This window comes from Haematobia irritans, chromosome 4, assembly GCF_050003625.1.
Source record: "Haematobia irritans isolate KBUSLIRL chromosome 4, ASM5000362v1, whole genome shotgun sequence".
In the NCBI taxonomy this organism is placed as follows: domain Eukaryota; kingdom Metazoa; phylum Arthropoda; class Insecta; order Diptera; family Muscidae; genus Haematobia; species Haematobia irritans.
In genome coordinates, this window is record NC_134400.1 from 192,436,870 (window position 1) to 192,462,267 (window position 25,398).

Genomic DNA, 25,398 nt, shown 5'->3' on the forward strand with positions numbered 1-25,398 from the left:
CATTGTGTTCCACCCTAGTCCATTAGCCGACTTAAATTTTGAGTCTATAGATTTTGTAGAAGTCTGTCCAGATCGAGTAATATTTAAATGTATGTATTTGGGACAAACCTTTATATATAGCCCCCAACACATTTGACGGATGTGATATGGTATCGAAAATTTAGATCTACAAAGTGGTGCAGGGTATAATATAGTCGGCCCCGCCCGACTTTAGACTTTCCTTATTTGTTTCTTCTTCATATGGGGCCGTTTTGCCGCGATTTCGACCTTCAAACGCTCCAATAACGCCATTTAATAGTCACTGTTAATGGTTTTTCCCTTCTGAAGATAATCGATAAAAATTATTCCATGCACATCCCAAAAAACAGAGACCATTACTTTGCCAGGGGACTTTTGAGTCTTTCCACGCTTCGGAGACGGTTCACCGGTCTCTGTCCACTCAGCCGACTGTCGATTAGACTCAGGAGTGTAGTGATGGAGCCATGTTTCATCCAGTGTCACATATCGAAGAAAAAACTCGGGTGTATTACGAGTTAACAGCTGAGCTCGCGCGGCACCCATTTTGCACAGAGCTGCGGCATATCCAAATATTGATGAATGAGATGACCAACACGTTCCTTTGATATCTTTAAGGCCTCTGCTATCTCGATCAACTTCATTTTACGGTCATTCAAAATCATTTTGTGGATTTTTTTGATGTTTTCGTCGGTAACCACCTCTTTTGGGCGTCCACTGCGTTCACCGTCCTCCGTGCTCATTTCACCACGCTTGAATTTTGCATACCAATCAAATATTGTTGATTTTCCTGGGGCAGAGTCCGGAAACTCATTATCAAGCCAAGTTTTTGCTTCCACCGTATTCTTTCCCTTCAGAAGACAGTATTTTATCAAAATACGAAATTCCTTTTTTTCCATTTTATTCATAATAACAAAAGTTGCCTCACAACAGACGCTCTATCTCACAAACTAATTGACTTACAGACGTCAAATTTTGACACGAATCATTTGAAGGTTGGTACTATATAATATGCATTTAATACTAGCGACGCCATCTGTGTGTCAGACCGGGGACTTATCAGCCAACCTGTTACTCTTTATTGTCTAAACTGGAACGTATTTCTTTCACAACTCTGTGACATTGTTCGGGGGTCCCATGGGAAGTTCGAAATCCAAACTGGTGTTCTGGAATAATATTTAATTTTTCCAATACTGGTAGCAATCGTTTCTGAAAAAGTTTTTCAAACAATTTCGAAAATGTTGTCAGAAGACTTATGGGCCTGTAAGAGGAGACTTCATTTTCTTTTTTGCCGGGTTTTAACGCCATGATAATTTTTGCGAGCTTCCAATGACTAGGGAAGTAAGATAGTCTTAATATGGAGCTAAATAGGAGAGTTATATAAATAAGCCCTTTTTTATTTTATTTATTTCCTTTTGACAAAATTTTCTACAGGGATAAAATTTTGACAACATTTTCTATGGAAATAAAATTTTGACAAAATTTTCTATGGAAATAAAATTTTGACAAAATTTTCTATGGAAATAAAATTTTTACAAAATTTTCTATGGAAATAAAATGTTGACAAAATTTTCTAAAGAAATCAAATTTTGACAAAATTTTCTATAGAAATAAAATGTTGACAAAATTTTCTAAAGAAATCAAATTTTGACAAAATTTTCTATAGAAACAAATTTGGACAAAATTTTCTATAGAAAAAAATTTTAAAAAATTTTCTATAGCAATAAAATTTTTACAAAATTTTCTATAGAAATAAAATTTTGACAAAATTTTCTATAGAAAAAAAAATGTTGACAAAATTTGCTATAGAAATAAAATGTTAACAAAATTTTCTATAGAGATAAAATTTTGATAAAATTTTCTATAGAAACAAAATTTTGACAAAATTTTCTATAGAAATAAAATTTTGACAAAATTTTCTATAAAAATAACATTTTGACAAAATTTTCTATAGAAATACAATTTTGACAACATTTTCTATAGATATAAAATTTTGACAAAATTTTCTATAGAAATAAAATTTTGACAAAATTTTCTAAGGAAATCAAATTTTTACAAAATTTTCTATAGAAATAAAATTTTGACAAAATTTCCTATAAAAATAAAATTTTGATAAAATTTTGTATAGAAATAAAATTTTGACAAAATTTTCTACGGAAATGAAATTTTTACAAAATTTTCTATAGATTTAAAATTTTGACAAAATTTTCCATAGATATACAATTTTGACAAAATTTTCTATGGAATTAAAATTTTGACAAAATTTTCTATAGAAATAAAATTTTGACAAAATATTCTATAGAAATAACATTTTGACAAAATGTTCTATAGAAATAAAATTTTGACAAAATTTTCTATGGAAATAAAATGTTGACTAAATTTTCTATGGAAATAAAATTTTGATCAAATTTTCTATGGAAATAAAATTTTGACAACATTTTCTATAGATATAAAATTTTGACAAAATTTTCTATAGAAATAAAATTTTGACAAAATTTTCTAAGGAAATCAAATTTTTACAAAATTTTCTATAGAAATAAAATTTTGACAAAATTTTCTATAGAAAAAAATGTTGACAAAATTTTCTATAGAAATAAAATTTTAAAAAATTTTCTATAGCAATAAAATTTTTACAACATTTTCTATAGAAATAAAATTTTGACAAAATTTTCTACGGAAATGAAATTTTTACAAAATTTTCTATAGATTTAAAATTTTGACAAAATTTTCTATAGATATACAATTTTGACAAAATTTTCTATGGAATTAAAATTTTGACAAAATTTTCTATAGAAATAAAATTTTGACAAAATATTCTATAGAAATAACATTTTGACAAATTGTTCTATAGAAATAAAATTTTGACAAAATTTTCTATGGAAATAAAATGTTGACTAAATTTTCTATGGAAATAAAATTTTGATCAAATTTTCTATGGAAATAAAATTTTGACAACATTTTCTATAGATATAAAATTTTGACAAAATTTTCTATAGAAATAAAATTTTGACAAAATTTTCTAAGGAAATCAAATTTTTACAAAATTTTCTATAGAAATAAAATTTTGACAAAATTTTCTATAGAAACAAATGTTGACAAAATTTTCTATAGAAATAAAATTTTAAAAAATTTTCTATAGCAATAAAATTTTTACAACATTTTCTATAGAAATAAAATTTTGACAAAATTTTCTATAGAAATAAAGTTTTGACAAAATTTTCTATAAAAATAACATTTTGACAAAAACTTCTATAGAAATACAATTTTGACAAAATATTCTATAGAAATAACATTTTGACAAAATTTTCTATAGAAATAAAATTTTGACAAAATTTTCTATAGAAATAACATTTTGGCAAAATCTTCTATGGAAATAAAATTTTGACAAAATTTTCTATATAAATAAAATGTTGACATAATTTTCTATAGAAATAACATTTTTACAAAATTTTCTCTAGAAATAAAATTTTGACAACATTTACTATAGAAAAAATTTTTGACAAAATTTTCTATAGAAATAAAATTTTGACAAAATTGTCTATAGAAATAAAATTTTGACAAAATTTTCTATAGAAATAAAAAGTTGACAAAAGTTTCTATAGAAATAAAATTTTGACAAAATTTTCTATACAAAGTAAAATTTTGACAAAATTTTCTATAGAAATAAAATTTTGACAAAATTTTCTATAGAAAAAAATGTTGACAAAATTTTCTATAGAAATAAAATTTTGACAATATTTTCTATAAAAATAACATTTTGACCAAATTTTCTATAGAAAAAAATGTTGACAAAATTTGCTATAGAAATAAAATTTTAACAAAATTTTCTATAGAGATAAAATTTTGACAAAATTGTCTATAGAAACAAAATTTTGACAAAATTTTCTATAGAAATAAAATTTTGACAAAATTTGCTATAAAAATAACATTTTGACAAAATTTTCTATAGAAATACAATTTTGACAACATTTTCTATAGATATAAAATTTTGACAAAATTTTCTATAGAAATAAAATTTTGGCAAAATTTTCTAAGGAAATCAAATTTTTACAAAATTTTCTATAGAAATAAAATTTTGACAAAATTTTCTATAGAAATAAAATTTTGACAAAATTTCCTATAAAAATAAAATTTTGATAAAAGTTTGTATAGAAATAAAATTTTGACAAAATTTTCTACGGAAATGAAATTTTTACAAAATTTTCTATAGATTTAAAATTTTGACAAAATTTTCTATGGAAATAAAATGTTGACTAAATTTTTTATGGAAATAAAATTTTGATCAAATTTTCTATGGAAATAAAATGTTGACAAAATTTTCAATGGAAATAAAATGTTGATAAAATTGTCTATAGAAATAAAATCTTGACAAATTTGTCTATAGAAATAAAATTTTGACAAAATTTTCAACGGAATTAAAATGTTGACAAAATTTTTATGGAAACAAAATGTTGACAAAATTTTCTATGGAAGTAAAATTGTAACAAAGTTTTCTATAGAAATAAAATGTTGACTAAATTTTCTATGGAAATAAAATTTTGATCAAATTTTCTCTGGAAATGAAATGTTGACAAAATATTCTATAGAAATAACATTTTGACAAAAATTTTTATAGAAATTAAATTTTGACAAAAATTTCTATAGAAATAAAATTTTGACAAAATTTTCTATAAAAATTAAATTTTGACAAAATTTTCTATAGAAATAAAATTTTGACAAAATTTTCTATGGAAACAAAATTTTCTATAGAAAAAATTTTGACAAAATTTTCTATAGAAAAAATTTTGACAAAATTTTCTATAGAAATAAAATTTTGACAAAATTGTCTATGGAAACAAAATTTTGATAAAATTTTCTATAGATATAAAATTTTGACTAAATTTTCTATAGATATAAAATTTGGTAAATTTTTCTATGGAATTAAAATTTTGACAAAGTTTTCTATAGAAATAAAATTTTCTATAGCAATAAAATGTTGACCAAATTTTCTATGGAATCAAATTGTTGAGAAAATTTTCTACGGAAATAATATTTTGTCAACATTATCTATAGAAATAAAATTTTAGCAAAATCTTTTATGGAGATAATATTTTATCAACATTATCTATAGAAATACAATTTTAGCAAAATCTTTTATGGAAATAAAATTTTGACAAAATTTTCTATAGAAATAATATTTTGACAAAATTTTCTAAAGAAATAAAATTTTGACAAAATTTTCTATAGAAATAAAATTTTGACAAAATTTTCTTTAGAAATAAAATTTTGACAAAATTTTCTATAGAAATAAAATTTTGACAAAATCTTCTATAGAAATAAAATTTTGACAAAATTTTCTATAGAAATAAAATTTTGACAAAATGTTCTATAGAAATTAAATTTTGGCAAAATTTTCTATAGAAATAAAATTTTGACCAAATGTTCTATAGAAATAAAATGTTGACAAAATATTCTATAAGAATAACATTTTGACAAAATTTTCTATAGAAATTAAATTTTGACAAAATTTTCTATAGAAATAAAATTTTGACAAAATTTTCTATAGAAATAAAATTTTGTCAAAAATTTCCAAATCAGTCTAGATTTAAATATGTGTATACTTTTACAACAGTCTTTGAATTTGATATTATGCAATTTTTGCACTTTTGGGCTTTGAAAAGTACATTTTGAGTACATTTTTAGTACGTTTTCGTTAACGTCATTTATCCCTGAAGTAAGCCCTTAAAATAGAGCTTCCCAACCACGGTTGTCACTCTTGCTTAAAATAATCGGCCAAAATTTGAAGAAATTTTATTTTTATAGAAAATATTGTCAAAATTTTATTTCTATATATAGAAAATGGAAGTACCTTTTGAAAAAATATTTGATAAAAAAATTTAACTAATCATATTGAATTTAGTCCATATGGGTTCATTTCTATACAGAGCCTCATCATCTGGACGAATATTGTGGAGAGCTAATACAATCATTGCACATCCAGAGTGGAAGAAAACATGACTATTGTTCATGGCTATGGTCTGCTGGTTCATAACGTAAAAATAATACAAACAACACAAATCCAAACAAACTAAACAATATTTATGCACATGAACAAAACAAACAACAACACATTTGCGGTGATTGAAATCTAAGGTGTTTTATAATAAACAAATCACTTGAATGGATCTATGATTAGCTATAAATTAGAAATTGATTTAAAAACAGAACACTGTGCAACTGAAATCGGAGGGAGTCGAATTTTTGATAGTTTAGTAGAATTTTCTTGAAATTGGTAGTGGGCATTTAAGATGCGGCCTGGCCCACCTTATTGCCATATATTCTCTTTTGTGATCTGCAGGGTATAGTCACTTAACTCCAGATGCCTGTAATTACAATTACCACAATCACTTAATAATCTCAATAAAATGCCCATCACAAAATTTAACAACCCACCATAATGGAAGGGCATGATTTGGTAGGGCACCAAATGAAGGCCATCCCCAACTCATTGATTATTTTATTGTTGTTTGATAATAAACCATAAATAAATGAATAATATAATGAAATTACAGCTAATCTTCATAATGAGTATAATAGGGAATATTTGTTTACAAAATGGCGACATCAATGACTGTGGCCGAACACAGCTGGATACTCTGGATGCCATCTCAGTATCCCGCTATGCAGCATCTAATGTATTCAATCTAATTGTTGCTAAAGCAATCATCATTAAGAAATTTTATTTGCTTTGTCCATTCCATTTTCTTGGGATCCATTGTATATTCTCCCTTGTTGCATCATTCAAAGAACATGTTTTTTTACCAAAGAAAAATGAGGCAAATTGTTTGTTTTGGAAATACAAGATGAGTTGCTCTTCTGGCCCCCTATTGACTATCGTGCACACTTTGGCGCTGGCTATAGAAAAACTTGTTTCTTAGTTAGTTTTTTTATGGATGACTCCACGGAAGACAGCATTGAACAGTGGAGATAATATTCGAATATGTGCCATATCGAACCATGTTTGTTGCATATAGTAGCTTTCATATATCCTCACTTTATGACTTTCAAATAAGCCCACTGTTCAGCTTCCCTGTAGGAAATAAAATAATCGGTTGATGTAAATCATACATTACAAATTAACTATTCAACAAGTGACTACAAACTGTTTACAATATCATGCAAATATCAACCAAAAATATTGTCAAGTGACTACAAATCGTTTAGAATCTCATGCAGATATCAACCAAAAATATTGCATAGAAGCACATGTGAAAACAAAACAGAGCAAGTAAAGCAAACGAAAATAAGAAAACAAAGTAACATACATGTCATGGCATGTAATGCGATTGGCGTACGCCAATCAAAACAAGTTCGACCTTCGAAGTGAACAGTGGAAAATTAATGTAAAGAAGCCGATTTGGAATTAAATATAAAGTAACAAAAAACAAAAGTTAAATTAATACAAACCTATTTATTTTTCCAGCAATAATGAAACGCATTTGTTTGAGCAGTATTGGTAAGTATCTTTTACAATTACAAAAATATGGTTAATTACATATGAATATCGTATTTTTGCAGATAACGGAAAAGAAAATAATGATAAAGCGCTTTGCCAATGTTCACATGAAGTTTTGAAGCAATTTGATGCGAAATTTTTTGAAATGCAGGGGAAATTTTCAGAAATGACATGTAAGATTTATTAATATTTATTATTTTAGCATTTGTTTTATTTTTATGTATTTTATATTTCAAGGTGAAATTAGGGAGCTCAAAAGCATTATTCAAACCCAAAATGAAGCTATAATGACAGCATTGTCTGTCCAAAAAGTAGTAACTGAAAGCCTTGTCCGCCAGGAAAAAAACAATGCTGCAATTAAAAATGTTTTTCCTATAAACACTCTCGAAGAGCTGAAAACGCTCAATGACGTCATAATGGATGAAAATCAGCAAGTTTATGCGAGTTATTATTTTTCTCTTCTTTTATTATTTTACAAATAGTCTTGCTTTTCTTACAGACCAATGCCATGAAATTGTCTCTGAAAGGGAAATTGACAAAGACATTGACAACAATTCTATCATTAGAATTGATTCTAGACATAAATATTGATGGCACTCACGGCAAAAGACGTTTAAAGGATTTCGACAAATTTTTTAAAGCATTGATGGATGCAGTTCGGCCTCTCTATGATGACCCAGAAAAGGAATTGCGCAAAGCCTTATCCGTTATTAAAAAACGTAATTTTCATAATGTTTGCGTTGAAAAGAAAAAAGCTTAACGCAATACATAATATAATATTTTCAATTTTAAGTACTTTTACTTTAAGTCATGAAATGTAATTGCTTTAACATGCCTTATTTTTATATTTTTTTAATATAATAATTCTCTATATGTGTTCATATACAAAACTAAATATTAATAAAAAAGGATTATAATTAAACTGCTTATTAATGCATTTTAAAAAAAGTGGTTTTAATCGACTATAATATTAATTAATTACAAATTGGTTGAAAAATAAGTAATTAGTAATCAGAAAGAAAGTCATGCAGGGACGACCAATTGACTACCGCCAATGACATGCCCATGTTAAAATAAACAGTCGCCATAAAGAAAAATAATCATTTAATCAACTAGTTGTGGTTATAAAAAAAATAATTTTAAGTTTATTATAAATGAGTTCGATTTCCTACAGGGTTTGGATTGCCACAAATACAAACGAAGGTCATGGTTATTGATGTTATAGTAATTGAAGTCAACTGCCTTTCTCTAGAACTTTACAGAGATAGAGAGAGAGTAGTGAGAAGCATTCAATCTTAACATAATGTCTAGTGAGGCTATTCTCTTTGAGATCTTTAAACACACATTGACAATGTTTGTGGTTTTTTTTTGCCAAAAGAGATGGCCACCCTCCAAAGCAAGCACAATTCAACCTTTCACTGCCCACTCGGAAAACACATCAACTACCAAATTTGCTATAATGCCTGGAATATAACGACCATAATGATAGTCATCAGTGTGGATTACTAAAACAAATGCTATGCAGATTTTCCCCACTTTGGCCATTAGATATGGCTTTAATTTAGCCGACCCAACAACAGCAGAAGAAGCAACAGCAACATTCACTTCACATTATTACTGTTCATTGTTCTATCTTTCAGATATTAACTTCAATGGAAACTTGAAAATAATGAACTCAAGTGGAATGAAGTTCATGGATACATTTCTTTCACTATGATGATTCTGATGCTCATTGCTTGCGTTGTTGTTGATGATGTCATTCATACCTCATTTGGCATTCCAAACAAGAAAAATTTTGTCTCAAATAGTGGGGAGTGTGTGTCAGGGATGGAAATTACAATTTTTAAGAAAGTACAAAAAAGGTATTTTTTTGAGCGAAACAGTACTTTTCACCAAAATCAACAAAAATTCCATTGGATGATTATTGAGGAGCTCCTGACTGAATTTTAAAGAAAATAAAATTTTGTTGAGTTGACCTCAATTTTAAATATTTTTTTTTAGTTTTATATCCGCCTACAAAGACTACCGTAGCATTGTAATCACGGTCGCTACAGTTGGTAGAATTCTACTGTTTGGTAGATTGGTAGAAATTTTATTTCTATAGAAATAAAATTTTGACAAAATTTTCTATAGAAGTAAAATTTTGCCAAAATTTTCTATAGAAATAAAATTTTGACATAATTTTCTATAGAAATAAAATGTTGACATAATTTTCTAAAGAAGTAAAATTTTGACAAAATTTTCTATAAAAATAAAATTTTGACAAAATTTTCTACCGAAATAAAATGTTGACAAATTTTCTACCGAAATAAAATTTTGAAAAATTTGAAAATTTCTAAAGATATAAAATTTTTACAAAAATTCTATTGATATAAAATGTTGACAAAATTTTCAATAAAAATAAAATTTTGACAAAATTTTCTATGAATTTTGTTTTTACAAAATTTTCAATAAAAATAAAATTTTGACAACAAAAATTTCTATAGAACTAAATTTTGACAAATTTTTCTATAGATATAAAATCTTGACAACATTTTCCATAGAAATAAATTTGACAAATTTTTCTATAGATATAAAATCTTGACAAAATTTTGTGTACAAATAAAATTTTGATAAAATTTTCTGAAGAAATATATTTTTTGAAAATAAAATTTTTTGGTAGTATTTGATAAGACTTTCTCCAAGTGTTGGTAGATTATTTTGGTCTCAAGTTTCGACCGTGACTGTAATGATTTGCATTATTTTAGTACGCGATCGATAACTTCTTATCTTAAAAGTGTTCGTGTGGAAGCGTAATATAGAATCACTTGCTTTTTTCTACTAAAATATTCTATATTATTCTATGGCGTTTACAAAATCGAGATTTTCTTCCCGTACGAACTTGTCTGCTTTGCCAAATTTGTAAGAGACTATTAGCAAATAAGTTTGTTAAAGACTGTCTGAAGATATTAAAATATTTTGTCAAAACTATTGTACCATAAATCTGATATTTGTAAAATACCTTTAAAGTAAATAAGTTCGTTAAAGACTTTCTCAAAATATTAAAATATGTTGTCAAAACTATTGTACCATAAATTTTATATCGGTTCAAAATTGTTTAAACAAAAGGTACCAAATCATTCGGGGGGTACTACGGTACTGACCAGGGTGAAAAAGTATTGAAAATAGTACTATAGTACTGCATTTTCCATCCCTGGTGTGTGTGTGTGTGGTGGAAGTTGGTATCCTTTTTTTCTTGTATATGACTCAGAATAGCCACCGTATTGATTTAAATGTGGGGATTGTTTTCATCTTCTTCCAATGAAATGTAATCACCTTGGGTAATGGAAATTGAATGGCGCCATGTCGACCCAAACATTAGTTTTTTTTCGAGTAGAAAAGAGGGGCGGGGAGCGAAAAGAAGCAAATGGCTTGTGTCATCAATTCCAAGAAATTTTCTAATTTCTATTGGAATATTATGTACCTAGAGAATTTTCATGCTAGAACAGATTTTTGGAACCTTTTTTTCAGTGTAAGAAATAGATATGCACTGATAGAAAAGATAAATTCTTTCGTTATATTAATGTAATTTGCCATTATTCCTTGAGCAAACGAAACCTTTCCTTTAAACAGTGAAGACCTAAATAAAAGGAAAATTTCCATTGTAGTGATGATGGCAAACATTTTATGCACCCATCACCATCCTATGGTGCACCATAGGATGGTGATGGTATAATAATAGGTTTAAGATTATTAAAAATTATTCCAAGACTGTTAACCATAGAAAGCTTATCCTACTGAAAGTCACGGATAAGCTAATCATACGTCTGTGGGACGTATCATAGTTTGTCATCTCTTGGACAAAATTTTTGAATTTTTGTTTTAAATTTTTGTACTTACACCGATTCTATATACAAACCCTTATCATTTAAACACGTTTTTGGCCAAACTTTTATTTATTATGTAACAAAAAATTACATTTTCGGGAGAGCGAAAAACTAAACAAGTATATACGGCCGTAAGATCGGCCAGGCCGAATCTTATGTACCCTCCGCCATGGATTGCGTAGAAACTTCTACGAAAGACTGTCATCCACAATCGAATTAATTGGGTTGTGGTATCTTAAAACTTCTTAACATCGTTTTCTAAATTGTTAGTTAGTCCATACGTGGTATATATCAATCTGGGGATCGGTTTATATGGGGGCTACATATAATTATGGACCGATTTCGACCAAGTTTTGCATTGGTATTTGAGGCCATATGTTAACAACACGTACCAAATTTCAACCGAATCGGATGAATTTTGCTCTTCCAAGTGGCTCCGGAGGTCAAATCAGGGGATCGGTTTATATGGGAGCTACATATAATTATGGACCGATTTCGACCAAGTTTTGCATTGGTGTTTGAGGCCATATGTTAACACCATGTACCAAATTTCAACTGAATCAGATGAATTTTGGTCTTCCAAGAGGCTCCGGAGGTCAAATCTGGTGATCGGTTTATATGGGGGCTATATATAATTATGGACCGATGTGGACCAATTTTTGCATGGTCATTGGAGACCAAATACTAACACCATGTACCAAATTTCAGCCGGATCGGATGAAATTTGCTTCTCTTAGAGGCTCCGCAAGCCAAATCGGGGGATCGGTTTATATGGGGGCTATATATAATTATTGACCGATGTGGACCAATTTTCACTATGACCGATAATATATATACTTTATGGGGTCTTACAGCAATATTTCGATGTGTTACAAACGGAATGACAACGTTAATATATCCCCATCCTATGGTGGAGGGTATAAAAATGTTATAAATATTACAGCCAGAAAATTCACTATAAAATATTGCAGAAATAGTAAAGTAATATGGAGGCTAGTTGAACTCATCTCTAGTTTATTGGAAGCTCTCTCTCCCTCCTATTCCTTTATTTACTAAAGAACAATATTTATTGCACTATATTTGGTTATGGGAAGAATATACATAAAATTAAGAGCATATAATTCAATATTTTATCATTATACCCTTCACCACTACTGTGGTACAGGGTATAATAAGTTTGTGCATTTGTATGTAACGCCAAGAAGAAAAAGTCTGAGACCCATCGTTTAGTATACCGATCGTCTTAGAATTAAATTCTGAGTCGATTTAGCGATGTCCGTCTGTCTGTCTGTCTGTCTGTCTGTGATGTATTTTTGTGTGCAAAGTCCAGCTCGCAGTTTTAGTCCGATTGTCCTAAAATTTGGTATAGGTTCCTGTTTCGGCTCAAAGACGATCTCTATTGATTTTGGAAAAAATCGGTTCAGATTTAGATATAGCTGCCATATATATTTTTCACCGATCTGGTCATAATTGGCGTGTATATCAACCGATCTTCCTCAAATTCCGTACATCTGAATATTTTATGTGTCTCGAAGAACTTGCAAAATATCTGCCAAATCGGTTCAGATTTAAATATAGCTCCCATATATAGCTTTCGCCCGATTTACACTCAAATGACCACAGAGGCCAATTTTTTGCTCCGATTTAGTTGAAATTTTGCACAGGGAGTAGAATTAGCATTGTAGCTATGGTTGAAATCAGTTCAGATTTAGATATAGCTCCCATATATAGCTTTCGCCCGATTTACACTCATATGACCACAGAGGCTAATTTTTTGCTCCGATTTAGTTGAAATTTTGCACAGGGAGTAGAATTAGCATTGTAGCTATGCGTGCAAAATTTGGTTGGAATCAGTTCAGATTTAGATATAGCTCCAATATATAGCTTTCGGCCGATTTACACTCATATGACCACAGAGGTAATTTTTTTTGGTCCGATTTAGTTGAAATTGTGCACAGGGAGTATAATTAGCATTGTAGGTATGCGTGCCAAATTTGGTTGAAATCGGTTCAGATTTAGATATATCTCCCATATATAGCTTTCGCCCGATTTACACTCATATGACCACAGAGGCCAATTTTTAACTCCGATTTAGTTGAAATTTTGCACAGGGAGTAGAATTAGCATTGTAGCTATGCGTGCCAAATTTGGTTGACATCGGTTCAGATTTAGATATAGCTCCCATATATATGTTTTTCTGATTTCGACAAAAATGGTCAAAATACCAACATTTTCCTTGTAAAATCGCCACTGCTTAGTCCAAAGGTTGTAAAAATTACTCTAATTTTCCTAAACTTCTGATAAATATATATCGAGCGATAAATCATAAATAAACTTTTGCGAAGTTTCTTTAAAATTGCTTCAGATTTAAATGTTTCCCATATTTATACCCTTCACCACTACTGTGGTATAGGGTATAACAAGTTTGTGCATTTGTATGTAACGCCAAGAAGGAGTAATCATAGACCAACCTTTTAGTATACGGATCGGCTTAGAATTAAATTCTGAGTCGATTTAGCGATGTCCGTCTGTCTGTCTGTCTGTTTCTGCTCAAAGACGATTCCTATTGATTTTGGAAAAAATTGGTTCAGATTTAGATATAGCTGCCATATATAGTTTTCACCGATCTGGTCATAATTGGCGTGTATATCAACCGATCTTCCTCAAATTGCGTACATCCGAATATTTAATGAGTCTCGAAAAACTATTAGCCAAATCGGTTCAGATTTAGATATAGCTCCCATATATAGCTTTCGCCCAATTTACACTCATTTGCCCACAGAGGCCAATTTTTTGCTCCGATTTAGTTTAAATTTTGCATAGGGAGTAGAATTAGTATTGTAACTATGCGTGCCAAATTTGGTTGAAATCGGTTCAGATTTAGATATAGCTCCCATATATATCTTTCGTCCCATTTAGACTCATATGGCAACAGAGGCCAAAGTTAACTACCGATTTTCGTGAAATTTTTCACAGAGAGTAGAATTTACATTCTGCCAATGCTTGCTAAATTTGATTGAAATCGGTTCAGATTTAGATATATCTCACATATATAGCTTTCGTCCGACTTGCACTTATATGGCCTCAAAAGTTAGAGTTTTGCCCTGTCTTGCTTCAAATTTTGTACGTTTAACGGTGTCAGTATGTGTGCCAAATTTGGTTGAAATCGGTTCAGATTTAGATATAGCTCCCATATATATCTTTCGTCCGATTTGCACTTATATGCCCTCAAAAGCCAGAGTTTTACCCTGAATTGCTTCACATTTGGCACAAGGAGTACGTTTAATAGTATCGGTAAGTGTGCCAAATTTGGTTGAAATCGGTTCAGATTTAGATATAGCTCCCATATATATGTTTTTCTGATTTCGACAAAAATGGTCAAAATACCAACATTTTCCTTGTTTTTTACTAACATTGTGTTCCACCCTAGTGAAAATTTAGATCTATAAAGTGGTGCAGGGTATAATATAGTCGGCCCCGCCCGACTTTAGACTTTCCTTACTTGTTTTTTACTAACATTGTGTTCCACCCTAGTGCATTAGCCGACTTAAATTTTGAGTCTATAGATTTTGTAGAAGTCTATCAAATTCTTCCAGATCGAGTGATATTTAAATGTATGTATTTGGGACAAACCTTTATATATAGCCCCCCAACACATTTGACGGATGTGATATGGTATCGAAAATTTAGATCTACAAAGTGGTGCAGGGTATAATATAGTCGGCCCCGCCCGACTTTAGACTTTCCTTACTGGTTTATCATTATACCCTTCACCACTACTGTGGTACAGGGTATAATAAGTTTGTGCATTTGTATGTAACGCCAAGAAGGAAAAGTCTGAGACCCATCGTTTAGTATACCGATCGTCTTAGAATTAAATTCTGAGTCGATTTAGCGATGTCCGTCTGTCTGTCTGTCTGTCTGTCTGTCTGTCCGTCTGTCTGTCTGTCTGTTGATGTATTTTTGTGTGCAAAGTACAGCTCGCAGTTTTAGTCCGATTGTCCTAAAATTTGGTATAGGGTCCTGTTTCGGCTCAAAGACGATCTCTATTGATTTTGGAAAAAATCGGTTCAGATTTAGATATAGCTGCCATATATATTTTTCACCGATCTGGTCATAATTGGCGTGTATATCAACCGATCTTCCTCAAATTCCGTACATCCGAATATTTTATGTGTCTCGAAGAACTTGCAAAATATCTGCCAAATCGGTTCAGATTTAAATATAGCTCCCATATATAGCTTTCGCCCGATTTACACTCAAATGACCACAGAGGCCAATTTTTTGCTCCGATTTAGTTGAAATTTTGCACAGGGAGTAGAATTAGCATTGTAGCTATGCGTGCAAAATTTCGTTGAAATCAGTTCAGATTTAGATATAGCTCCCATATATAGCTTTTGCCCGATTTACACTCATATGACCACAGAGGCTAATTTTTTGCTCCGATTTAGTTGAAATTTTGCACAGGGAGTAGAATTAGCATTGTAGCTATGCGTGCAAAATTTGGTTGGAATCAGTTCAGATTTAGATATAGCTCCAATATATAGCTTTCGGCCGATTTACACTCATATGACCACAGAGGTAATTTTTTTGGTCCGATTTAGTTGAAATTGTGCACAGGGAGTATAATTAGCATTGTAGCTATGCGTGCCAAATTTGGTTGAAATCGGTTCAGATTTAGATATATCTCCCATATATAGCTTTCGCCCGATTTACACTCATATGACCACAGAGGCCAATTTTTAACTCCGATTTAGTTGAAATTTTGCACAAGGAGTAGAATTAGCATTGTAGCTATGCGTGCCAAATTTGGTTGACATCGGTCCAGATTTAGATATAGCTCCCATATATATGTTTTTCTGATTTCGACAAAAATGGTCAAAATACCAACATTTTCCTTGTAAAATCGCCACTGCTTAGTCCAAAAGTTGTAAAAATTACTCTAATTTTCCTAAACTTCTAATAAATATATATCGAGCGATAAATCATAAATAAACTTTTGCGAAGTTTCTTTAAAATTGCTTCAGATTTAAATGTTTCCCATATTTATACCCTTCACCACTACTGTGGTATAGGGTATAACAAGTTTGTGCATTTGTATGTAACGCCAAGAAGGAGTAATCATAGACCAACCTTTTAGTATACGGATCGGCTTAGAATTAAATTCTGAGTCGATTTAGCGATGTCCGTCTGTCTGTCTGTCTGTTTCGGCTCAAAGACGATTCCTATTGATTTTGGAAAAAATTGGTTCAGATTTAGATATAGCTGCCATATATAGTTTTCACCGATCTGGTCATAATTGGCGTGTATATCAACCGATCTTCCTCAAATTGCGTACATCCGAATATTTAATGAGTCTCGAAAAACTATTAGCCAAATCGGTTCAGATTTAGATATAGCTCCCATATATAGCTTTCGCCCGATTTACACTCATTTGCCCACAGAGGCCAATTTTTTGCTCCGATTTAGTATAAATTTTGCATAGGGAGTAGAATTAGTATTGTAACTATGCGTGCCAAATTTGGTTGAAATCGGTTCAGATTTAGATATAGCTCCCATATATATCTTTCGTCCGATTTAGACTCATATGGCAACAGAGGCCAAAGTTAACTACCGATTTTCGTGAAATTTTGCACAGAGAGTAGAATTTACATTCTGCCAATGCTTGCTAAATTTGATTGAAATCGGTTCAGATTTAGATATATCTCACATATATAGCTTTCGTCCGATTTGCACTTATATGGCCTCAAAAGTTAGAGTTTTGCCCTGTCTTGCTTCAAATTTTGCACGAGAGGTACGTTTAACGGTGTCAGTATGTGTGCCAAATTTGATTGAAATGGGTTCAGATTTAGATATAGCTCCCATATATATCTTTCGTCCGATTTGCACTTATATGGCCTCAAAAGCCAGAGTTTTACCCTGAATTGCTTCACATTTGGCACAAGGAGTACGTTTAATAGTATCGGTAAGTGTGCCAAATTTGGTTGAAATCGGTTCAGATTTAGATATAGCTCCCATATATATCTTTCGCCCGATTTACACTCATATGATCACGGAGGCTATAGTTATACTCCATTTACACGGATGAAAAAGACTGTTTTTCATATGTTTGGCTATAAACATTATATGTTTGGAACACAAATGTTTAAACACAATATTTTTGAGTGCAAGCATATAATGTTCATAAACTAGCATAACATGTTTGGGACATATATGTTAATATGTTAGAACATATTATGTTTGGGACATAAAATGTTTGTAAATATAATGTGCTTGGATGCAAACATATATTAATTTAGAAATAGCCTATAAACATATATGTGTTTAGTAGCTTGGGGCGCTATTTAACAGGGAGCGATATTGAATTAAGTTGGTGGTTGTTGCTTGTTATTACAAAATTAACATTTTATTTTTCCTTGGGCAATTGATCTGCTACTTCTTTGATCCCTACAAACTGTGTGGTCCGCTGTTCGAATCCCCGTCCGGCAAAAGGTAAAATTAAAATAAAAAAAATCATAAAATTTAATAATTTCTTCTACAATGTTTGTATTACAGAAAAAGGTGCTAAGAACTAAAAAATCTCGTGGAAGTGAGAAAGATGTGGGGGAATATACAATTAGGCAGAAACAAAATTTTGAGCATTCAGGTCGAAAACCTATGTTGTTAGCACCTATATTACCTGTTTATTTTCATAATTCATTATGATTGTAAATATATAAATAAATAAATAAAATTTTGAGCACAATATTGTTTGGGAGAATTTTTTTAAGCATATAATATTTTTGGGTGCAACAACCACCAACTTAATTCAATATCGCTCCCTGTTAAATAGCGCTCCAAGCTACTAAACACATATATGTTTATAGGCTATTTCTAAATTAATATATGTTTGCATCCAAGCATATTATATTTACAAACATTTTATGTCCCAAACATAATATGTTCTAACATATTAACATATATGTCCCAAACATGTTATGCTAGTTTATGAACATTATATGCTTGCACTCAAAAATATTGTGTTTAAAAATTTGTGTTCCAAACATATAATGTTTATAGCCAAACATATGAAAAACAGTCTTTTTCATCCGTGTATTTTAGACCCATTTTGCAATGGGATTTTCCTCCAATTGACTGGATAGTTTCCACGGAGAATATATTTGATATGATATTTAGGTGTGTCAAGTTTGATCTAATTTTGTTCAGATTTAGATAAAGCCAAAATGGCCAAAATTCCCTGACTTTATACAAAATTGTGATGATTACCCCATATCTTTGTCATATCCTATACACTGTAATGCTAGAATTTCCACAGAACGGTTGAGTTTTAAATTAGGCTGCAAGTCGCCCGACTTGACCAAATAATATATCACAACCCACACTTGACCATATATCTTGGCGGGATCTAACCAATATCCCTGTAAAGTCGCTACTGCTAAGTATCAAAAATTGTAAATATTACTAAAATTGCCTTATATCTCGAATACATATGTACCTGATAAATCATAAATGCTCTTTTGTAGAATTGCATTAAAATTTCTCTCGCTTCATATTTCCCATATTTTTTTACTATGTTAACATTTTGTTTCATCCCAGGACGTTAGGCGATTTAAATTGTAATTCTAGAGTTTTTGTAAAAGTACAAAAAATTGTCTCCATTAAAAGTATTTGTATCTGGAAATGCAAACCTTTATATATATATGAAGTAGTTGAGAGTCTACATAGTGGTGAAGGGTATAATATAGTCGGCTCCGCCCGACTTTAGACTTTACTTACTTGTTTTTTTATAAGGGAATTTAACACAAAAATGGCGAAAATCTTACATTCATAAAATTTACTTGAAAAATACTGAAATATTCAACAAATACCATGCTAATTGAACTCGATCTAAATATGGTCAAAAAATATACCAATACCAACACCAATGTGTAAACAATCAATACTAAGGTGGTATACAATTTGTATGCTCTTTCAGAAATCCTCTCAAAATGTCTGCATTTATTTCTTTGTGTTTGTAATATAGGGCGCGAAATCTCTTTAAATACATCACCAGCAACAAATGGGTGTCATTGATGTGACGACAGGCAATTTATATCTAATATCCCTCAATCTACCATAAACCTCAACCACATTAAACAATTTCATCTATCGCCAAGACGCCACCGCAACCCACCTTATTGCTGGAATCGTATGTATTATCATCGTCACCGTCGTCGTCATCGTCATCGTCGTCGTCAAAGAAGTATGCTGGTGGCCATTGGGATGACCACCATTAGACGTGCACACATTGTGTTTGACGCTTGTTATTATTAACTGCAGACAGTCCACAAATAAAACCACAGAAATTGAATTAAGTCGTTGTGGTCAATGTTTGGTTGTCGTCGCGCTGTCATTCGATCATTTGGTGCCAATGGGATTTTCTGTTATTTTTGTTACGCTCAAATGGCGCAAAATCTCTTGAGTGGGAATGAATGGGGATCCTAACCAGATTAGATCTCTGCTGAAGAAAAAACAAAAACACTTCAACTCATACACAATGACCGGGATAATCCAGGAAGGGAGGCAAGTCTATAAGAAAACAGGTTATGGTCTTGAGGTCTTCGAAACATGTTTTCAATTGTGTGTTTGGAGCACATTACCCTCATAATTGAGTCTTCCATTTGAGTGGGGAATTTTTAGTCCTCTTTGATAATGGAATGCTTAGGTTCTTAGCCAGGTTTGTTACGGTCATTTCAGAATTTTAGTTGTTTGTTTGTTTGTTTTGCCTTAATTCTTATTGCGATTTGGTTTTTACATTGCAATGATGATATATAGTCAGGTTCAAAAGGATCTCATGGCAAAGTCCAGTTAAGATTTGACATGAAATTCATGAATATAAGCACCTACAAAAGTGAACCCACCAGGATAGAAAATGTAGGTTAAGTTTAAATACATTGTAACTTAAGGAAATACAAACGCCGATATGGCTAAAATAAGTGGGTGAATTGGAAAAACGGCGGGACCGACTATACCACACCGTAAACCACCCCAGAACTCAAGCGCCGCCAACGACAATGGTATGGGCTGCCGTAAGGTCCGTTGGCACTACACCGAAAAAAAGTGAACTGTTTTATACGAAGAATGAACTACCTCGCATGAAAATTGAATTAAATTTTACTCCACATTTTGAGATTTCCACAAAGCGTTATTAAAACCAGGAAAAATTAATGCATACATACATTTAATATGTATATATTTTTACTTGAGTGGGTTATTAGCCCCCAGCAAAACCTACTTTCAACGGTGAGGGTCCGTGTATTTGGGGCGAGTGTTCAGAGTGCTGGATTTTAAAGGGTCTCTTAGTTCCTGAGACGCAAGATAAAAGATTGCCATTCAGGGATCACTGTGGCCCCTCCCTCCTCCTTTCACATCGCCCTATGTTCAGAGAACTGAACTTTTAATTATTGTGATTTACTGTACATGTATGCACGATATGTAAATAAAGGACATATATATATATATATATATATATATATATATATATATATATATATATATATATATATATATATATATATATATATATATATATATATATATATATATATATATATATATATATATATATATATATATATATATATATACATTTAAATCTGACTCCATCTGAACAAAATTTATAATCTATAGACTTACAATTTAAGTCGGCTAATGCCCTGTGATGGTACACTATGTTAGTAAGGAAAGTCTAAAGTCGGGCGGGGCCGACTATATTATACCCTGCGCCACTTTGTAGATCTAAATTTTCGATACCATATCACATCCGTCAAATGTGTTGGGGGCTATATATAAAGGTTTGTCCCAAATACATACATTTAAATATGACTCGATCTGGGCAGAAGTTGATAGACTTTTACAAAATCTATAGACTCAACATTTAAGTTGGCTAATGCACTAGGGTGGAACACAATTTTACTAAAAAAATATGGGAAACATTTAAATCTGAAGCAATTTTAAGGAAACTTCGCAAAAGTTTATTTATGATTTATCACTCGATATATGTGTATTAGAAGTTTAGGAAAATTAGAGTCATTTTGACAACTTTTCGACTAAGCAGTGGCGATTTTACAAGGAAAATGTTGTTATTTTGACCATTTTTGTCGAAATCCGAAAAACATATATATGGAAGCTATATCTAAATCTGAACCGATTTCAATCAAATTTGGCACACATGACTATATTACTAATTGTACTCCTAGTGCAAAATTTCAACCAAATTGGGCCAAAACTCTGGCTTTGGGGCCATATAAGTCCATATCGGGCGAAAAATATATATGGAAGCTATATCTAAATCTGAACCGATTCCAGTCAAATTTGGCACACATGACTATTCTACCAATTGTACTCCTTTTGCAAAATTTCAAGCTAATCGGGATAAAACTCTGGCTTCTGGGTCCATATAAGTGCATATCGGGCGAAAGGTATATATGGGAGCTATATCTAAATCTAAATCGATTTCAACCAAATTTGGCACGCATAGCTACAATGCTAAATCTACTCCCTGTGCAAAATTTCAACCAAATTGGGCCAAAACTCTGGCTTTGGGGCCATATAAGTCCATATCGGGCGAAAAATATATATGGAAGCTATATCTAAATCTGAACCGATTTCAATCAAATTTGACACACATGACTATTCCACCAATTGTACTCCTTGTGCAAAATTTCAAGCTAATCGGGATAAAACTCTGGCTTCTGGGTCCATATAAGTGCATATCGGGCGAAAGGTATATATGGGAGCTATATCTAAATCTGAATCGATTTCAACCAAATTTGGCACGCATAGCTACAATGCTAAATCTACTCCTTGTGCAAAATTTCAACCAAATTGGGCCAAAGCTCTGGCTTTTAGGGCCCTATTAGTCCATATCGGACGAAAGATATTTATGGGAGCTATATCTAAATCTGAACCGATTTCAATCAAATTTTGCACACTTGACTATGCTACTAATTGTACTCCTAGTGCAAAATTTCAACCAAATTCGGCCAAAAATCTGGCTTCTGGGGCCATATAAGTCCATATCGGGCGAAAGATATATATGGGAGCTATATCTAAATCTGAACCGATTTCAATCAAATTTGACACACATGACTATTCCACCAATTGTACTCCTTGTGCAAAATTTCAAGCTAATCGGGATAAAACTCAGGCTTCTGGGTCCATATAAGTGCATATCGGGCGAAAGGTATATATGGGAGCTATATCTAAATCTAAATCGATTTCAACCAAATTTAGCACGCATAGGTACAATGCTAAATCTACTCCCTGTGCAAAATTTCAACCAAATTGGGCCAAAACTCTGGCTTTGGGGCCATATAAGTCCATATCGGGCGAAAAATATATATGGAAGCTATATCTAAATCTGAACCGATTTCAATCAAATTTGACACACATGACTATTCCACCAATTGTACTCCTTGTGCAAAATTTCAAGCTAATCGGGATAAAACTCTGGCTTCTGGGTCCATATAAGTGCATATCGGGCGAAAGGTATATATGGGAGCTATATCTAAATCTGAATCGATTTCAACCAAATTTGGCACGCATAGCTACAATGCTAAATCTACTCCTTGTGCAAAATTTCAACCAAATTGGGCCAAAGCTCTGGCTTTTAGGGCCCTATTAGTCCATATCGGACGAAAGATATTTATGGGAGCTATATCTAAATCTGAACCGATTTCAATCAAATTTTGCACACTTGACTATGCTACTAATTGTACTCCTAGTGCAAAATTTCAACCAAATTCGGCCAAAAATCTGGCTTCTGGGGCCATATAAGTCCATATCGGGCGAAAGATATATATGGGAGCTATATCTAAATCTGAACCGATTTCAATCAAATTTTGCACACTTGACTATACGACTAAGTGTTATGTTTGTACAAAATGTCAAGCAAATCGGTACAAAACTCTAGCTGCTGGGTCCATATTAGTACATATCGGGCGAAATATATATATGGGAGCTATATCTAAATCTGAACCGATTTCTTCCAAAATCAATAGGGTTCTATTCTGACCCAAATTAGGAACATGTGCCAAATTTGAAGGCGATTGGACTTAAATTGCGACCTAGACTTTTTCACAAAAATGTGTTCACAGACAGACGGACGGACAGACGGACATGGTTATATCGACTCAAGGACCCACCCTGAGCATTATTGCCAAAGACACCATGTGTCTATCTCGTCTCCTTCTGGGTGTTACAAACATACGCACTAACTTATAATACCCTGTTCCACAGTGTGACGCAGGGTATAACAAGTATATACAGCACTAAGTTCGGCCGGGCCGAATCTTAAATACCCACCACCAAGAACCAAATATTAGGGTTTCCTTTGAAATTTCAGGAGGGCTTGAGGACTTGAGGACTATATCAGATTCTGGATTTATAAGAACCATTTTTGTTTGAGTTTGAGAGGAATCATTAACATCTCTTGTAAGTGTGCAAGAAAATTATAAAATATCGTCTTGATTTGAAATCTTAAATCTGTAGAAGTAAAATCTGGAAATTTTACATTGAGTTTCAAACAATTTTCATGATCAGTACGCCTTCTACACCCCCAAGAAGTGAAGTCGGTTTATATGGAAGCATTACCAAATGGACCGATAAAAACTTAATGCGATACACGTTTCTGTGAGCCTAAAATACCAGAACATTTACAATTTCAGGCAAATCAGATAAAAACTACGGTTTCTAGAAACCCAAGAAGTTAAATCGGGAGATCGTTCTTATGGGGGCTATACTAAAATATTGACCGATACTCACCGTTTTCAGCACACCTCTTTATGAACCGAAAATACCTCTAGATTTCCAATTTCAGGCAAATAGGATAAAAACTTCGGATTCTAGAAGCCCAAGAAGTAAAATCGGGAAATCGGTCTATATGGGGGCTATACCAAAATATGGACCGATACCACGTATTTGTGGTCCTACAATACCTCTAGATTTCCAATTTCAGGTTAATTAAATAAAAACTGCGGTTACTATAAGCCCAAGAGTAAAATCGTGAGATCGGTCTATATGGGGGCTATACCAAAACATGGACCGATACTCACCATTTCTCGCACACCTCTTTATGGTCATAAAATACCTCTAGATTTCAAATTTCAGGCAAATTGGATAAAAACTACGATTTCTATAAGCCCAAGACCCCAAATCGGGAGGTCGGTTTATATGGGGACTATATCAAAACCTGGACCGATATATCCCATATTCGAACTTGACCTGCCTGCAGACGAAAGACGAGGTTGTGCAAAATTTCAGCACGATTGCTTCATTATTGAAGACTGTAGCGTGATTACAACAGACACACAGACAGACAGACGGACATCGTTATATCGTCTTAGAATTTCTCCCTGATCAAGAATATATATACTTTATATAGTCAGAAATCGATATTTTGATGTGTTACAAACGGAATGACAAACTTATTATACCCCCGTCACCATTCTATGGTGGTACAAAAATATGGGAAACATTTAAATCTGAAGCAGTTTTAAGGAAACTTCGCAAAAGTTTATTTATGATTTATCGCTCGATATATATGTATTAGAAGTTTAGGAAAATTAGAGTAATTTTTACAACTTTTCGACTAAGCAGTGGCGATTTTACAAGGAAAATCTTGGTATTTAGACCATTTTTGTCGAAATCAGAAAAACATATATATGGGAGCTATATCTAAATCTGAACCGATTTCAACCAAATTTGGCACGCATAGCTACAATGCTAATTCTACTCCCTGTGCAAAATTTCAATTAAATCGGAGTAAAAGACTGGCCACTGTGGTCATATGAGTGTAAATCGTGCGAACGATATATATGGGAGCTATGTCTAAATCTGAACCGATTTCAACCAAATTTGGCACGCATAGCAACAATGCTAATTCGACTCCCTGTGCAAAATTCCAATTAAATTTCGATTAAATTTAACTACTGGCAAATATTTTTTTCCAATAAAAATAAGTTAAATTTAGCGTTAGTTTAA

At 31.7% G+C, this 25,398-nt stretch overlaps 1 protein-coding gene across 1 annotated transcript; it reads left to right on the plus strand.

The window, feature by feature from the left end:
- Positions 1–7,083: 7,083 nt before the first annotated feature.
- Positions 7,084–8,095, plus strand: LOC142236165 (uncharacterized). The gene is made up of 3 exons (XM_075307424.1): positions 7,084–7,510; positions 7,573–7,683; positions 7,748–8,095. The coding sequence occupies exons 1-3, from the start codon at positions 7,483–7,485 to the stop codon at positions 7,990–7,992; spliced, it is 384 nt and encodes a 127-aa protein (XP_075163539.1). The 5' UTR covers positions 7,084–7,482; the 3' UTR covers positions 7,993–8,095.
- The last annotated feature ends 17,303 nt before the right edge of the window (positions 8,096–25,398 follow it).

Bases quoted from the DNA above. Each gene is read 5' to 3' on its own strand.
- LOC142236165 (XM_075307424.1), top strand. From the start codon at position 7,483: ATGAAACGCATTTGTTTGAGCAGTATTG. The intron at 7,511-7,572 runs GTAAGTATCTTT...GTATTTTTGCAG, and splicing joins CATTTGTTTGAGCAGTATTG to ATAACGGAAAAGAAAATAAT. The intron at 7,684-7,747 runs GTAAGATTTATT...TTATATTTCAAG, and splicing joins GAAATTTTCAGAAATGACAT to GTGAAATTAGGGAGCTCAAA.